This window comes from Homalodisca vitripennis, chromosome 6, assembly GCF_021130785.1.
Source record: "Homalodisca vitripennis isolate AUS2020 chromosome 6, UT_GWSS_2.1, whole genome shotgun sequence".
Lineage (NCBI taxonomy): Eukaryota > Metazoa > Arthropoda > Insecta > Hemiptera > Cicadellidae > Homalodisca > Homalodisca vitripennis.
This window is the reverse complement of record NC_060212.1, coordinates 131,685,464-131,704,977: the sequence shown is the minus strand read 5'-3', so window position 1 is coordinate 131,704,977 and position 19,514 is coordinate 131,685,464. Positions and strand designations below refer to the sequence as shown.

At 32.2% G+C, this 19,514-nt stretch overlaps 1 protein-coding gene across 1 annotated transcript; it reads right to left on the bottom strand.

Moving 5' to 3' along the window:
- Positions 1-7,003: 7,003 nt before the first annotated feature.
- Positions 7,004-19,211, bottom strand: LOC124365265. Its single transcript, XM_046821230.1, has 3 exons — positions 19,046-19,211; positions 9,864-9,930; positions 7,004-7,515 (listed from the first exon to the last, which is right to left on the bottom strand). Exons 1-3 carry the CDS (start codon positions 19,059-19,061, stop codon positions 7,011-7,013), a joined length of 588 nt encoding a protein of 195 aa, XP_046677186.1. The 5' UTR covers positions 19,062-19,211; the 3' UTR covers positions 7,004-7,010.
- Positions 19,212-19,514: the final 303 nt, after the last annotated feature.

The window sequence follows — 19,514 nt, the reverse complement described above, 5'->3', positions numbered from 1 at the left end:
CCAAAGGGATTATTTGGTCGGTAATTGGGCAGATATGTGCGTTACTATCACCAGTAAGCACGTGTGAACTTTGGTATTGTTTTATATTGTGGTTTAAAAATTAAAAAAGAGGTTCCAGACTTAATTGACACCCTGTATATGCACAAGTAGTAATATTAATAGTTAATATTAGTATTCAGAATTGTACGTAAATTTACCACACTAATGGCTGGAGACTTTTCTGTTATATAACCATAATTGTTATATTACACTATCAAATTCAAATTCAAATGACTTTATTTGTATTATATATAACATACAAAAGGAATTTAGGGCCATCAGGCCCTGTCTTACAATTAACCCTAATTAATTCATTGGTTCATTGGTTAATTGGTTCATTTCATCCATTCATTAAGGCTTTGTCTGTTCTGCTATAGTTATAAATTAGTGTAACGGGACTAAAGCCTTGTAATGATCTTATTTAACAAAAAAGGAGAATCGTTACAGTACAGTGTGATCTCTTAAGAGTTCTGCAATCACATGCAGTATTCACCACAATCTTGTCAAATTAAGATTGCAATAAAATGATTTGTTATCTACGAGGAGTTTTTAGAATTTTCTTCTCCTTGTTCCTGATGAAAAAATTTTAATTATATTTTTTACTAACTTTTCTAATATTAGTTTTCGCTTAGTTTTATGTACTTTACAACTAAAACAAAACAAACCTGTTTTTAAAAGTATATTAAAAACTAAGACTATTTTTTATAATTAATAGAATAATCAGAAAAAGAATTTTTTTTTTAAATCTGATTAATTCATCACTGTAAATATTTTCCCACCTAATTAAGTATGCTGATATGCTTATGTGTACTGTTTATTTTTATATTAGAGATAAGAACAATGTTTTTAGTTTTTTTTTCACTATATTTTTTATGTTATTATTACTAGTTTTTACTTTTTTGTCAAATGCTAAAGACATTAATAGGTAACAGCTCAAAATCAATGTAATTTGTGTAAATATAAACGTTTTCTGGATTAATTAGGATAATATACATAGCATGCATTTTATTTAAATCACAATGTGCCTTAAAATTTTGATATTACTTTTATACTTGTGGAAGTAAAATTAAGTAGTTGCAACACAAAGACTAAACAAAACCTTTCAAGGTGCGCTATTGAGTACACTGAATTCAGAACAAACCCAGGGATGCTCACTTAGTGAGTTGGGAGTTCTAGTTGGTGCAGTTCTATTCTGGAAACTTGGGTCTCCTCTCTTTAAACTTAATGTATTAATACCAAACTAATGAAGCTTTTCTAATTTTCATTTTGCAAAAGTGTTTTTAAGCTTATTAGCATACTCGCCCAGACTAGAGTTTCATGATGGTGAATTGCTCCCGAATAGAAAGTACTCTGGAAAAGTTGTCATATTTCTAACTATACTTCTTTTCCACATGAATAATTTCACACACTAATGCATTTTTACTGTCCCCACTATCTGGAGAATACTAAAAGCAATTATGATTGAGCTTCTGTTTTTCTAAATGTGCTTGTACCACAACATAATTAAAGCCCTTATGTTGATAAGAAAGATCAAAATTATAACGGATAGAACACAAGTTTTCAGACCTTCTTAACATATTTACTAACACTGGAGAATATTTTCACTCCGTGATTGTGTTATATATAAATAATAATCTGTCTATTCATTTGATATGAGTTTATTGATTATACTATCTATTTTTTCTAATATAACTAGATGTATATTATTTGGTATTGGATATTTTGTTACTCCTGCAAAGAATTTAAACCCTTTCTTCTGATTTGTTTGAATTCCAAACTCCTTATTCTGAAAACTACCAAGAACAAAAATATATTTTTCTAAACTGCAGGGTGAAATGTATTCAGTTTCGTGATGGTGTTGATAGAAGAAATTCAAGGATCATTTTGTTTTTAAAATGATCTTAGTGCCTTTTTAATTGCATAGTACAGTTTATAGACTATCCAGGTGGTTTACAATATCTTGCAAAAGATTTTTATAACAGAGTAAGTATCAGTAAACATAATTATTTATAGAATCTTAGTTTTGTCTTTAGATTGTATCAGTATTCTGAAGATTTAAGGTGTTTGCAAACTAGGGAAGTGCTGGTGAAAAGTAGAGTTTAAGATACTGACCACAAGTAACTTTCTTTGCACAATCTGTTGCATATCTATATCTTCTAAAAATGTCCATGTGCACAAACCTTGTATGATAGTGTGCTATTTAGTAAAATAACTAAATTACACTTTTGACCCATAGCCATCAAATGTTGTAGGACAAAGCAGGGCTGTACTCAGCTTTGGCGGGCTTCGGGAAAGATATTTAGCCGGACCCCATCATGTCCCACCACCGCATCCCCATCACACCGCTTCCCTTCCGCCCAACCATTATCCCATTGACAACATCTTACTATTTTGTTCACGATAGTTAATACAGGTAGTTAATACATTCACTGCTCAGGGTTTGAATGTAATCGTAATGATTTTAAAAGTAACAGCATTGAACGATATTACAAATTTAGCCTATAATGATGTTAGTTATTAGATTGAGCTATCTTGTCTGTCGACACGGTCCCTTCAAAAAGACATGTGGCGGGCTCCGGTAAAATTGTCTAAAAAACCGGTCTGAGTACAGGTCTGGGTCAAAGTACTACAAATGGACAGCTAAAATTGTCTCTTTTAGTCAGAAATGTTACATCAGTGCTTTTGTTACACCTTTTATGATCTTCTCACTAGATCATATTCATTTCATTTTTATGCTTGACACATCATCTCACTAGGGTTTTCATTAGATCATATTTATTAGTGTTTCATTAGATGATTTACATTATATTTATAGCAATTTACATTGTTTACCTGTAATATTCTACCATGTGTAGGGCACATTCAATCTTCTTGTCTTTGTATGATGAATAACATACGTTTATTAATTGTGATTAATATAGCATGTGTTTCTCAACTGGTAAATAAATATTATTCACTTTCTGTGTGAATCTTGATGCACTTCTTACATTAAGTTTTACACAATACTTGAAGTGGTATATTTAGTTATTATTAGAATGTAATGGATAAAGACTTTTTTATCTTACATTTTTTATTCATAAACAATTTTATAATTTTTGAATCAGCAAAAATACTATGTGAATATATGTGAAAATACAAACTTATGAAACTGTAAGAAAGTGTATTTATTTATAAACCTACCAAGAATGAATACTTGATATTATATAACTAGGGCTTTTCTTCCTATTTTAATTTCAAGGATTTAGAAATCTACTCTGCTTCTTCTTTGGTGGATGGCAGGGAAAACAAGTCTGGCTTTTTTGTGGTTTACATCAATAAAGCTGAGTACCAAAATTTGTTGTACTGATAGGATTGGACGTTGTATGCAACTAGAAACATTTTTTCCCTGCCTTTTCCATTGTGGTGTGAATAGCATCGGGACCATATTTTTAGATTACTGTTTTTCACTAAACAACTTTAAGATTTTCGTCTTCAATTAATTCCTCTACTATTTAACCATCATATTATCCTCTTCTGGTGTTTCTTCAGTATTTACATTTAGATTTTTCTCTATTTGGAAGTAAAATTGAGGAGTTTTCTTCAATCATCTCCAAAGTGTTTTAGAGCAGTTTAGCAACGTCCCTAATATTCAAGAGCTTTAAACTAATTCCCTTTTCCATCTCAATCAGCATCATATTTTGATATGTGTAATGTGGTTGAGATACTAGCCTGAACATACCGTTCAGGTGTCTGACCTATAAGTAACTTCACTGTACACCACAACAGCAGTTTTGTCTTTATTTTTCTTTAAAACCATACGTTTGAGAGGAATTGAACCTTAAGTGAAAATTGTCCGGTATATTTTGTACCTTTTCAGATCAATTTTAAAATCATAACCTGGTACTGTCACTGAACTCACCTACTTGTGAATGGTTCCATGTTTTGCTAGGATCTCCTAATACTGTTCTGGTTTCAAAATGGTGTCCTTTTTTCTCAATTTTTGGAATGAAAGCGTGATACTCCATTATATTTTATTTATATGAACTAATTATCTGTTATGTCAGATAGTAAAAAAAATTGTATTTGTCGAAATATATAAGTACCTATTCTTAATTAAGTGGCAATCAAGTGCCATGTCAATAGCACAAATACAGTAGCTGGCTGTATTGCTGTAGGCCAGCACTGACAATGCTGACATAGTGTCTGGGTCTGTGGTCTAGTTACAGGTGGCAAAGGTAGCTATGTGCTAACACTGTATGATGTGGAATATCACTGTTGGATTGTGATGTGGCAGTGACGTCACTGTTTTGGGTTACGTCATAAATAATAATTCAAAGATTATATTTTATATTATTTTAGCTGTTGACAATTTCTTGAAAGGTTTATAAAATTTAGAGTGAAGACACAGTTTTGTGAAGTATTAGCATCAATCGTGAAAGTATTTAGCTTGGCTCAATCTGTAGCATATAAAAATAATTTGAGTTTCTTGATAAAGTTTTGAAGTTCCCATGATGGAATATTAGCTTGTTTACATACATGTGATCCAAGGTAAGTGTTATGCACAATTAAATACTATTTTGTTGGATTATTAGCACATAAATTCACACTTTCCTGGTGTTCTCTTTACTGTGACTGTAGTCAGTCAGCCTTGTTGTGTTCCACTCAGATATGACTGTGTAACAATCTTATCACGATGTTAAATATTAATGTGCAAGGTGTTCTACTTCCGTTTCTCTAATCATTCTTAAGTGACCGTACACAAATAATGTGTTAATGATGTGTGCTCAAAAGAAACAGAAGATAAGTGGGGTGACCCACAGAACTCTTCGGCCTTTTGTTGTTTTTCATATCAATTAACAACTTGCCTAATTCACTAAGTACACTCACAACTTTATATGCAGATGATAGGTACCACTTTTTTTAAATGTCACCCAAAATATAAATGAACTAAAAGAAATTCATCATAAAACAGTGACTGATGCTTCACAGAGGTTTATATTGAATGGATTTCTATTAAATAAAGGAAAACTCAAAATAAACTGTTTAGCTTAAGACCAGTAAATGTTGATGATTATTTGTTTAGACATCTCAAGTTTTTGTTCCTACAAACAATGTAAGAACTGATTATTTCTCCTAGTTCTAGTCCATTCCAAGGTATTGAAATGGTTACTGTTACTGGATAAATAATGAATAACCCATGTTGATGGTGCCAAAATGAATGGGTTCCAGTTACTGAATGTTTACCAGTTAGTAGTGTCAAATGAAAAAGTTCCAGTTAATGTTGGATGATTGAGCCCTAGGTTGTTGAACACCAAATGTTAATGTTCTGTTTTAAATGTAGATTAATTTACACACGTGTTTAATAAAAAAAAATGGGGTTTAATTGTAAATAAGGTTCAACTCATAATTCAGGTCCAAGGTAGTTTTTCCTTAAACTACAGTAAAATTGTTAAGGGAGACAACCAGTTTTGATAACCTTATATGCAAAGCATTCACAGCCTTGGTCGTCACGGTGGGTTTTAGAACACTGTTTAAATATTATTTTCAATGTACTAGATGGTTTATTCGTTACATAAATAATGTAGATAGTAACTTTGTCTTTGCAATCTGCATAACACTACTGATTAAACACTGTATAATTATACAATATTTTCTAAAATTTACATGTAAACAAACAAATGTTTTTGCACTTTTGTGAACTTCAGCTAAAAGTGTCAACAGCTGTTTAGGGTCAGTTAATTTTGGATTACGTGTTGTAAATATTATAATTATTTCCCAGAATTATTAAATATTCTGAGAATGTTTTCCAATGTTTCAACCTTCCTCGGACTTATACAAACATTTCAAAACTGAATCGGTCTCCAGCCGTTTTTGAGTTTTAGAGAGACTAACAAACGTCATTTCATTTTTATATAATAGAGATTATTAACAAAGAAGGTATTCTTTGTATAAATATATGTTACAGTTGTCACTTTTCAGCACATTTTCAAATTTTTAAATATTTCTATTTAAGGATATTTCAAAATCACGAAACCTAAAAGATTCACCTAAAAGATTGCTATTGCAAGGTATGACTCGATCACCTATCAATAGCTCTCCCAAAAACTAAAACTAAAGTTTAGTATTGCCATGTCCTTAATAATAGTGGTGCAATAAAATCTAATAACAATAATATAATATGTGCAAGAAATAAAAGACTTTTTGGATGTAATAATGTTGAGTCTCTGATGTCGAAATGATGTAAAGAGTTTGTTTTGAGCTGAATGTTTAATGGATCTCCAGACAAACATGACTCCAGGTTCCAGGAGTCAAGTCTGAGTCAGCACCAAATTCTAGATGCTGTACTTAGAGGAAGGTGAATTGGAGTTAAGCTCAGCATTGATGTAATAATGTGGAGTTATTATATAACATAACAGTTATTTACTTAAAGTGTTAAGAAAATTTGTATGTTTTGACTTTGATTGAATGTTAATTTGTAGATAACATTGGGTGACATAATGCAAAAAACCACCTTGTTATTATGAATTTTGAAGTTGACCCTACATCTTGCACTTTAAGCAGCCTCCAAATATCTCTGAAGACCTTTAAAGATTGTGTACAAGCATAATGCAAAGTTTTATGAAAAATCTGTTATTTTAAAATGAAGAAGAAAGGGGGGAGGAGGGGAGGAATTGATACATATAGTATATTATACAAGGAGATATTATTAAATATTATAATATAAGTTGTTTTCAATGGAGTGAGGGGTATTACTTTAGTTAGCTCTCATGGAATTAATTAATTACACTTAATTAGTGTTGTAAAGTAAATTACTAAAAGCATACGACTAAAAGTTTGTTTATTTGCTGATCAATAAGGGCTAACCAACAAAGATAGCTGTGCTTGTACGAGTCAAATAATTTTGTGTGTATATTATCTGAAATAAACTACTGATTTAAAACGAGGAATAGAGAAAGGAATTGAAATAAAACTTAATAATGGTTAATGTTTTATTAGATTCCCATCCACCACCAAAACCTGTGTGATGTGTAATCAATAAAACAACTTCCCATCTCGTCTTGTTTCATTGAGTTGTACATGGACCGTGTTGTGTTCCACATCTCCGAGGCCATCTTCATCATTGTGGACATAGGCTGTGGGGTGAGATCTGATATAAATAGCATCACCACATGGACAATGTCCTGAAGTAATCCCTTCAGTGTCACTTCCGTATCCTTCTCCTTCTTTTTGGTCATCATCGACATAGCGCGATCTCCACACTGATCTCGTCCACAGTCAGCACTTCTTGCTCTTCTGACACTTGGAATAATACCGGCATACCGGGAAAAACACATTGCAACTTTTATCTCCGGTTTCATTCTTCGGTAGTATTTAATGATTCTGATTAGAGTTGATTTCATGGTATCTATATAAAATCGAGGCATTTCTTCATCAACTTCTTGCTTTTGTCGAGTCACACTTTGACTTCTTTGAGGGTTAATGGTGAGAGCTTTGTTTCTGTAACAAGAGAGAAATTAATATTTTGTTTTCACCGATTAAGTTGGCCATCATATTGAAACATCTCAACTATATTTTTAAACCTCTACAAAAGTAATAAAAGTTTCCCCGTTTAATGTTTGCGGTCAGATCTTGAGTTTGCAAGATACCAATGGTGGCAAAGTTAAAACATCACCATTAGCAAGCATCACCTGGACCAGCCTGGTAACCGGTATAGGACTTTCAGAGCTTGGGTGTTCAAAAGGTGGTGTAGTGTACTGTACACTTTAGAAGCTTTCAGGAACTAAATGGATCAGCCAAATCCAAACCTTATTAATTACAACAAAAATCTATTTGAATCTTGTGGGTGGTGATCCAAATGATCTTATCTTTTAATAACGTGAGACTGGCTGTGTCATTTTATATAAAATGTATCACAGCTTTCAGTTATATCTAATATTCACATAGTAAAAATATTCATATTATTATCTTTAATAGTGTAATCTACACTATTTACATACTAACAGACCTTTGTGAAATGATCAAACAGATTTACTTTAGTCTTTCCTAAATTCAAGGAACCTACAGTAAGTTCTGTCATATCTGAAAGATAACTAGCTCTGTAATGACTAGCGTCTACAATATCCGGTCTTGTGACAAAAATACAACTATTTCCAACTTTAAGCTTTTGCGAGTAAGGAATGCCACACGTACAAGTTCGATGACCTCCTACACATCATCCGGTTATGAAGGGGGGAGAATGGAAGATTTGTAGCCCTTTATTACGAACACGCCCATGCCATTACTTAAAAAAAAACTACAACATTGGCGAAACATTGACATCAGTGACATTTTCTCAGTGTTCGAATATGCATTGGAACGTGTTGTAATAATAGAATTATTACTTATAACTTTTTCAGTAATTTCAGATCTACGTTTTATGTTGTACTTTCTTAATGTTTCATTTACTGAAAGATACATTTACTCGTAGATTTATAACCTTTATAATGGTATTATATTGTGCATGGGCTATGTAAAAAAATGTAAAATATGCATTGCATTAGTAAGGTTTTAATGCGAGAATGAGCTTTTAATTAAAAATTAATAACATTGTACGGGAAACAGTTGCACAACAGTTGTTGTATTTAATATTTATTAAGTACTTAGTGCGTTCAAAAAAGTAAACCGCAGCAGCAGTAGTGCATTTGCTATAAATAACGTTGGTCTTCATATCACAATTCAATATCCGGTTTTAACTATATCCAGCTTACTCCGTTATAACATTAGGCCGGATATGACAGGTTTTACTGCATCTTTAGGGCTGTGATTGTAAAATTATTATCAACAATCAACACAACCGAAAAAGGACTGCGCCATTAGTGCTTCCGGGTAGTTCTAATGGAACAAAAGTGTTCGGTAGCTGGTCGGTCCGTTACTTGTTTTAGAATCCTCTAGTAACCAATTCCTTTTAAAATATAATAACATGATTTTTGTTTTTGTTTATATTCTTCGTCATATATTATTAAATACATAAATAGACTAATAATCGATGTTTAAAGCAACATACCAATAATCTTTAAAACCACTAAAATAATATTCTTTATAAATAATTAGTTCTTAATTTTATTTTTAAATTAAGTTTTTTTCAGTTCTTTAGTATTGACATATTTTTTAAGTTTTACCTTTCACTAGATAAACTTGTTAGTGCAATTTAGTTTATTCACCTTATTACAGAATATTACTTTTGTAAGTTCCTCTGAACTGAAATAACTAACAACCTTAACTCCTAGGCAGTATACGGAGCTCTAATCCACTTTCAGACTAACGAGTTGTCGACTGTATTTATTGTAACAGTTGTCGTCTATTCTTAGCTCACATACACACACTCTTATATCTATGATACCAGAAAATTTAGCCCTTATATTTTAGGTGGTGTAGACACTTTATCTACAGGCTTTACATTCCCTTGTATCGAGGATTAATTAATTGTAGTCTAATTAAACTTTTTTAAAGTACATTGTATTGTAAACATGAAGGTTAAAATAATAATATTCGTAATACTAATATTCTAAATAATTCTTTTTCTATTGAATATATGCTTACCAAATATTAGAGAAACATTTTCGTGACTGAAAGCTTCAGATAAGGTTGTTTGAAAATGACTCAAATAAAGTTTAGCTATTGGGACCTTTAAATAAAATTAAAAGATAGGATATTACAACATGGACTAGGCCACCAAGATACTAAGCGAAATTTAATTTTTCTCTACGTATCAACGTACTTAATACAAATTTAACATATGATTAAAATATATTAATGAATGATTTATCTTAATTTGATAAGCTTTATAATTTAAAGTATGTACTTACTGATCGTGTAAGATAATTAGGGAAGTTGTGCAATGCACGATCACTATACAAATAAGCAGTGCTAACCCTGAAACAATAGAAAAAGAAGACTGTCAATTACATAGGAATTATAAAACGCTCCACTGGAAAAACGACTTTTCTGACAAAATAATATCATTTTCACATATTATCCTAAGCTAATCCGTGAAAATTTATTACAATTTTATGTTACCTATACATTATTATTGTTTCCTGCACAGAATAAATATCTTTGAAACATAACAATATGTTCGTAATATTAACGTTTGTCGTTGAGAAAACCAGCCGATTTGTTTAACGTTTTGCATATAATATTTACTATATAGAATTTAATATGATCGAGAATAACAACTAGTCTACCGATTAAGTTAATAGTTTCAAGATTTTCCGCGTATATGCGTTGAAAAGAGAATACCATTATTTTATTAGTTGATAGACTGGATAGTCGCTATTATAAACTACCCAGTATTACATATACATCAATTACAAGTCATGTTGTAACTTAATTTTGAAACTGTAATAAATTGTGTCACATATTCAAATAAAATTAGCTGTAATAAAAAAATGTATGACATCCTTGTCACATTTTGATTCTACAAAATGATTTAAACTTAAAAAAGCGTTCCAAAACCACTGATTAGATGTTTATTTCTAAGATTCAGATTTGAAGAATCTCATTCCTCAATTTGCTACTAGTATGCCGGAAAGAACGCGTCACTACATACCACTCAAAATCATGTATTAACCCGATACTGAAAATTCCTAACCGGATTATTAAACAATACGATTGTAACAATGGAATACAATTTATTGGCTTATTAAGTCATAAACTGATTTTGTGTTAAGGACGTATCCGTAACAGATAATCAGTTTGTGACTTAATATTCCTAAACTGAATACTGAATACTGAAAACTATAAACTGAATACGGTATTCAGTTGCAGGCTTAAACATGATAAAAGCTTGAGATATTTTAACGTATTCTGACAATCCATAAAAAATAACCAGCATATACAAGTCAAAAACACGAATTATAATTTTTTTAATAACTTAAATTTGAATTCTAATTCCATAACACGACATAACAGAAAGAAAATATCTAACAAAAATGCAACATCAGCTTTTGTACATTTTGATGACTAAAATAATTGGCTACAAAGTACAGGTTAAATAAGGGGAAAGACGTGGAAGTAAATGTATGTTAGTAATTCATATGACATTTGTACATGCTGTGAAGGATAAGAACTAAATTTCTAAAACAGCATCCTCAATGCTTGCACACAGTTATCCTTACATAAATCGAGTGGATGGTGCATAGGATGAGGAACCTAGTGGGGGTGCTGAAAGTCGGTATAAGAAGAACCCAGTATGACTAGAAAGACTCAAGTTAGAGGCGGTCCAGAGCAGAAGAAGGATCCTAGCAGAAGGCAGACCCAATCTGTGGAGACGAGGAACTATCAAAGATGATTCAGCACGGAGAGGGAAACTGCTAAACATAGAGGTTGCAAAATGGAACTCGACGAAAGGAGGCGCTATCAAAACAGCCAGGTAGCGGGAATGGTCAGTCAGTAAGAAGAAGCCGGTTATTGGAGTCCAAAGCAATCTGTTACAAATAAATATATAATTTATTATCAGCACTGTGTAATTATAGTCATTAAGATAAAACTCATTGAACGTAGTAACGAATTACCTTAAAGTGTTGACTTTAAAAATACTGTATTAGTAATAAGGCAGTTAACCGATTTAGCTATATACATATTTTGAATTATATGGGGGTTTTGGATTCTAGAGACCATGAAAGGCAATTCCTTGTCTTCAACTCAAAGAAATGGTGATTCAGTAATTGTTACAGATAAACGGGTGCCTTTCTAAGTCATCATTGTAATCTTGGAGACCTATACGGAACATTAAAAAAAATTAAATGTATGTATTTCAAACTTTTGAAAACTTTCGCTATTTTTAAACATGGTGGTCAAATTAGTTTTTCCTAGCCTGTATTTTATTATTTTTTCGATGGGAAAAGTAATAGACTTATTATTTTAGTAGGTTTATTTATAATTCTCTTCATCACGGAAATATGAGAGCTCAATTAAAAAAACATACTCTATGTATATACTATAAAAACATGTAAAATATATTAATGGTTATACAGTAGTGTATTTAAGTTAAATACTTTTTCCATTTATTATATACTATCACTAATTTTTATTATAATTTATACATTTCTTATTTATTGTTAATTATGCCTAGATTTGATTTAGAGTCCAGTTGAATGTTTGGTTTGGCCTTTTTATTTAAGTAATATTTAATTATTATTTAATCAACTTATCATAAGTTTATAAATGTAAATTGGGTTTTGGCCGTTGAAAGGAAACAAATAAATATATAGATCCTCTTCCATGGAAACATCCGAGTTATGTCGGATTTAAATTCCATATCGATTGAATCATTTTCAACTTCTGTCAAAAATAAATTTCTAATTAATAATAGATCAGTGCTTTAATGAGAAAATGTAAACAGTGTTACAGACAAAAAAGAGAAAAATATTCGTCAAACTGAAAGGACACTGACAAATAATGTAAAGAACTCGTGAGTTGGATAATGCCGGAGTAATCTGTATCAGAAAGAAAATTGTGATGCTGTTGTTGCCCGCTGAATACAAGAGGATCTCCAGGGAAATTACTTGTCAAACTTGTGCCAGATACTATCGGGCTGACAGTGATTTGTTGTGTACATCGTTAATGTTGTTTTGTGTCCCACATTCAGCCGATACCTCAGAGGTTATTTGATTAAGTGCTTATTTCGTAGTCATTCAATGATGAGAAAGATTCTTTTATAGTGGCAGTTCTAGAACAGTTTATTGCTTCACTTCAGGTTAAGGTAATGTTATTGTTTACTTTTACCATCTTACACATACTTTTCCCTGTCCTAAGGTGTGTGTGTGTGTGTGTTCCTCCTTAGCTGAAGAGACGAATCGATATCGAAACAGAAAATCCGCAAATATCTCAAGAGCCTTAGCTCAAAGAATAAGTTTGCATTTACACTCAATACTAAAGCGTTTTGGCCGTCACGGAGTAACGGATCCCAAAAGAGTAACCGGGCTCTAAGAGCTAAAGAGTTCGTGCGTAGAAACAAGATTTTCGCTCTAACACACACACCTTAGTACAGGATGTGGATGGTCAAAAGTAAACAATAACATTATCTTGCCAAAATACCGCATTTTGCAAATCCGACTCTGTCTTTGACTCTTTTGGGATCCGAAATCTTGTAGAGCCTGGTCACCTTTTTGAGATCTGACTTTGTCTTTGATAAATACATTCAGGTCAAGCTTAGATGACAATTTGCTTGCGTGCTAAATCACTGTGACAGAACCGGATTCGAACCTGGGTCCTCGAGGTGATAATATTAAGCGCTAATCACTGACGTACCAGAGAAAGCTAGATAATGAGAGTGTAAAGTATGTGTCTGTGGACTACTGTTATGTTGGTTACGTACAGATATAGCTTGGACAGCACTCAATCATCTGGGTACAAAGACAAGGGGCGGATTTTAAAATCTGTCACCCGTGGGCTATCGTGATATCGCAGCCTCCTCATCCTCCATAAATCTGTCTCTCCGCCTCAGCCTGCCTACCACCTTTGATAGCGCAATAATCCATGAGAATAATGTCTTCACACGCTAAAATCTGTTGCCAGCTGATTCAGGTATTCAGGTTGGGCGCTATCTAGACCATATATCTGGATGAGAGTGATAACTTAAAATCTCGTTATCTGATATTGATAGAATTAATAATTATGTGTACGACGGCGAGTTTTAAGCGTGTTAACTTAAGGAATATTACGTAAAATTCAAAACACAAAAGTAGGACAAACTAAATGGATAATTAATGGATGATCAGTAATGTACCCTACGTTGTTAGTTTGAATTTTACAAGTATTTTCATATCTATTAATTAAATATTATTATTATTGCAACCTGAATGGAATTAGTATACGAATACGTTTGGATATGGGAGAAATCATTTTATTCTTTTTAGTTCCTGTTTGAAAACCTGTTGAGACTACATTTTATTCATATAATTTTAAGTTTTGTTTCATTCTGATGAGGTTTTATTTAAAAAAGGCATAGCCTCCCAAATCCAAAAAAGAAACTGCAGCATTACTTTATAGTTTGTATTGAGTAATAAGAAAAATTAAGACCAATAGAAAAAATAAAAAAACATAAAGAAAAAATAAAGAGCATCTAGAATTTAATTAATAGTGATTTTGCTCTAACATTAAAATGTGATAATCCAGGAGGTTACCATATCAAAGTATTATTATGGATACAAAAAACTAATATTTGATAAAGAAACTAACGTTTTAATTATACAGTATTCTATTATTACCCTGTAAAATACACATTTGTCTACGCTAAATTTTGTTTTTAAACATTTTACTTTATTGCATATTGAGTTAAGAGAGTTGTTGGATCTACGTCTTTCGGCGCCTTTATGGTAGGTGGCTAATTGTTCTCATAGAAACAACGGTGGTACGATTTAGGCGAGGGTGCAATATAGGCAACCTTCCCCTAAATCATTAAAAATCGTTAAAAATGTACGTATCTTATGTATGTATGTGCCTTAAATTTTATATTAATATTTTTGATATAGTAAATTTTCAACTACTGGGTCCTAGTAATATGACAACCCCCACTCGTACTGTAAGCATGAATCCAAATATTTTGAGGATGAACATTTTTATTTTATTTGTAAAAATATTCAAAGACTACTTGATAGATGACTGGCATATGTTTCAACATCAAGCAATGGCTGAAAGCATCTGATCGTTTACTTGTAAAACGAGGTAATGTTGAAGTAGCTGTAACATCCAAACCGCCGGAAGGTACGTTACTTGGTAGCGATGAAATTAAAATAACACAAGTCTGGCATTAAAAACTTTCAAGATTCCGGTTGAGAAACTTTCAGCTTTCGCTTCTTAACAAGTTAGTACGATTTAAATTGAGTGTACTTTGCGATTATATATAGTATTATATTAAGTTTCGTTTATCTTATTTATACAACTGGTTTCCATCATTCATGTTTCACAAAGTTATAAATACGGTGACAGATACACTGATTATCACGTACATGAAAACTGAGTTAAGATAGGTATTTAATAATGTTCTACACAGAATAAATCAGAATATAAAGTTCGATTACATTGAGGTTTCAGTTTATCTTTAAACGATTTTTGGGCCAAACATATACAAAACTCGGCTTATCATTTCGGCCTCGGAAATCGTTTAATGCCACATGTTTGGTGAATCCAATGCTGAGTACGTCATTCCATGACCACAATAATTATGGGCCATAACAACTTTTCCGTTTTAGGAAAATAGACAAATCCGACAATATTCCAAAAATAATTTAAAATAGAAAAAATTCTGAAAAGTCTTTTAGCTATAGGATTAAAAAAAATACATACATGTCGAGAAAAGCACAACATTGACTCCTGGAATCTGGCGGAGATTAAAAAGATGAGATACACAATTGGATTACTTTTTTTATCTCTTTACACGGAATCTGTGACAGTGTTAGGTCCCAGACGCTGCACTAAGAGGGTGAAATGGAGCTCAACTCAACATTCACATTGAATCAACCATTTCCACCATAGCTACGTTGTATGTAGAAAACTCGGTTGCTTCACCGTGCTTAGATATCGTGTCTAACAAGTCGTAGTGCTCTCACCATAATGAGAATACCTCTTCACCTAGATTACACTATATTTTGAGTTCTAGCTGTCTCTGATGTCGAAGCGATGTAATGATTGCGTTTTGAGCTTCTCCGTCTCCGTTTTTTATTGGAACTCTTCAGACGAATATGAGTCCAGATGTCATGAGTCAAGTCTATGAAATCGTTAGGTCCAGATGCTGCACTAAGAGAAAGGTGGACTGGAGCTCAACTCAAAATTCACATTGCATTAACCCTTTTCACCATAGCTACGTTATGTGTGGAATCCAAAGCAATTTTTCCTAGTTAAATATGAAAATGCGCTTTAAGTTTTTTTACATTGTAAGAAAATTATAATAATTTATCTATATGCATCACCAGAATTCCGTTAATATTTTCCATTATGAGTAAAAGTGTTGAAGTTCCCCTAATTATTTGGGTATTTTGAAGTTTAAAACAGTTATCCAAAAACTAAGTGAGGTTTCAAGGATTTTTTAAAAAGTTGAAAGAACAGTAACAAGCCTGCAAAAAGAACAGTTATCAATAAAAAAAGCTAAAGGAAACAATATTAATTTGGATCTAAACTATAAGTAATATATATATATATAACAAATCAAAAAATATTAATCCCTCAACGAAATGCCTAAATATGCAGTTAAAATGGATGTGTTCCTTTAAATTCATCGCTAGGACCACATCAGTGACAAAAAAAGATTATATTTGATATTTTTAATACACCACTTCCAGAAGTTTGGAACAAACTAAAACTGTATTTATAATTGTGTAAAGATATTTCAGTAGATTTTGATTATTGAAATAAAGAATTGCATAGCTTATAATAGTTTATTTATAAATGAGTAGGGAGGTAGGTAAGTTTAGTTATGAAAGCTGAATAGTATTACCACAACCAAATTATTACACCTCAATAAATTTCCACAGCGCCAGAGGGTGGCTTAGCACGGGGTTTGCAGTTCTCGGTTATCTCTTGTCCGTCGCACTGCTTTGTGTGGATTATATAATCAAATTTACTCTCCGGTTACGTTTAGCAGCAGATAATAAACTATAAACGATTTTATATCGCAACTAAGGTAACCTCGGCGACTCGCAATATAAATAAAAACTGATATATCGAAATTAAATTAATGTATTGATTTGATTTTATTTATATGCTAGTTTAGAATCCGAGAACTAATCTGTATTGTATAAACACCTGGTTTTTATTGAAATCGATAGAAGAATTTTGTGTAAGAAAGAAACTGACCATCAACCGTGCAAGATTTGGTGCAGGCCGAAATGAAAGGGCACGGGTAATGGGGTTAAAAATATGAAACGAAAATATTTTTCTCAGTTGATATTTTCCTAGCTTAGCAAACATTAAATTGTTTGATTCGTGAATAATAGTTATATCACTGTCAAGTAGCAAAACAGATACACAACCATAGCTTCTGTACATACGACTAGCTGACGATGAAATAACATATGTATCTATGTGTCTGTTACCTGGATTTCATTGAAATAAAAATATATTCCCATCGAAACTGACAATTAGAATAATAATTGAGAAGGTAACGGAAATCAAAAGAGTCATCTGTTGAATCAGAATTTGCCTGTCATAACGAATGAAGCGTTCAAATAGAAACGTAGTGACGTCGCTTCGAGGGTGAGAAAAAGGTTTTTTGGATAAAGGATTTCTTACACCTGTCAAACTGTACCGTACTAAAGAAGGATCAAGGTTATAACAGAAAGCTACTACAGTTATGAATCAGGACATTCAGTAGCGGATGAGAATAATTTGACAGAGAGGTACAGAAACGCGAAGCTTATCTTACCGACTGACGTGAAACTTCGTCTTTCTTGATCTTACAATTTGCTAATGAATTATTTTATGAACGTACTTAAAACAACGTATTACTTTTCGTTTCCTTTGTCTTGAGAAATTTGAGAAATGGAATTTAAAATCAAAATTTTTTCTGCTAACTGTACAACAAGGAATAATCCTCATCATAAGTACGTTTTGATAATGCATTCATATGATCTGTTTTCCATTTCAAGAATATAACTTGAACGCTTATGTCTTGTGAACATGGACAAATTATTATCTACTCTACACAAATTTTGGATTTTTGTAACATTCTAATTTAAAGATCCTTGAGAGGGATAGATTAATTGAAAAGATTCCTTACGGACGTTATTTGCGCCACAAATTTTTAATAAAAATCCATATTTTTCGTATTATTCACCATTTGAAATCTTCACTCGTGAATTTAACGTTACATTCTGGCAAAGAGAGAATAATATTCAATTAAACATCAAAACAAGAACATTTTGTACAATTGAAAAGCAAAATCGTCTATTCATCGTCTGTTGTTTGTTATTGATGAAAAATAATTTTAAAGGTTATAAAGATTACAAAGATTTACCATCGTAGGTGTTATACGACAGATACGTGACGTTTCGGTTACTGACATCTGCCTTGTTTTTCTTTTTCTAATCCTAAAATATTAGATAAAGCATACAAACAGGTGCCTATGTTTTAGATTTTACATCTGAAGAAGAGGCCGATATCACTTTAAAAAAGTCATGTCTGCCTTTGTAACGCAAAAATAACAATGTCTGTACTTCTACTACCGTGTCGTAATGTTTTCTCCTTATTAATTTCCCCTTTAGTCTGTTACATTACAGACACATTGCACTTAGGCCTCTTTTTAGAATGTTATATACGATATTTAAAATTGTAAAGTTTTACACACGATAATTTAGAAAAATCTATTTACTCTGTGTTTTTTAAGCACTAAAAATCATTGCTTTCATGAGAACTATTACCAATAACTATCAAGATGAATACAAGTTTAGTTATGCTGAATTGGTATTTTTGGTTTTTTTTACACCTCTTCTCAAAGAGATATAATTTTGTAATAGTCCAGGCGCCAATAGTCAATACGGATTATAACATATAACAGCACACAACTTATTCTTGAAATCGATAGAAACATTTGTACTAAGAAAGAAATCGAGCGTCAGTCGCGTTAGCTTTAGTGGAGGTCAAAATGAAAGGGTATGAAAAGATTTGAAAGTAAGAAAATAATTTTTCTCAGAACTTATTTTTATTAGTTTGACACACAAAACTAACCATCAGAAACACAAATAAATATTAAGTTGGCTTCAGATAACCGTAAACAGAATCTGGTTAAAATTGGCTACTTTTAGTATTTTCATCTAGTTGTCTGAAGGTAAATTTTACCTGCATCAAGGGAAATATGATGTGAGACAAATGTATTGTTTTATATTTTAAACAACCCTTTCGATTGGTTCCCAATCCACAAAAACTAGCGTGACTATCGATTTAAAGAAAAACCAGTTTATGGGCTTATACAACGTACATTGGCTATCAGCTCCTTAAGTATAAGAACTACTTGAGTTGACCAAAGTGATTCAGAAAACAATACAAGACTCACCGAGGCCTGGGGCCATGTCCGGCTGAAGTAACGGTCACAACATGTGTCCTAGAGATCGTTCAGCACTTGACCACTTGCTAATGTCTTCACTTGACAACGTTTCACTTTCGACTAATACATGTTGGACTTGGGACTCTCACTTTACTGCACAGGGATGTCTGCGCACTCTGGCCCACTAGTGGTGTGAGAGCTGGTGACGCAGCGGACGGTCAGGTGGGATGGCAGCCTCTAACATCGTACTAACTCTAAACCGTCGAAGAGGAATACGCTTGGTGCTTAAGAGTTTTAAACTTTGAATTACTTTAAAAGTACTTTTATCTCAAAAGAGACTTTTTAATTTTATAAATCTCTCTATACCATTGCCACGGTTTGGCAGTTGGCGCTCATATCTATACATCCACACATCACACCTATATGTATCTTTGGTACGTAACTCACAGAGTATATCTACTAGCATATAAAACGTTTC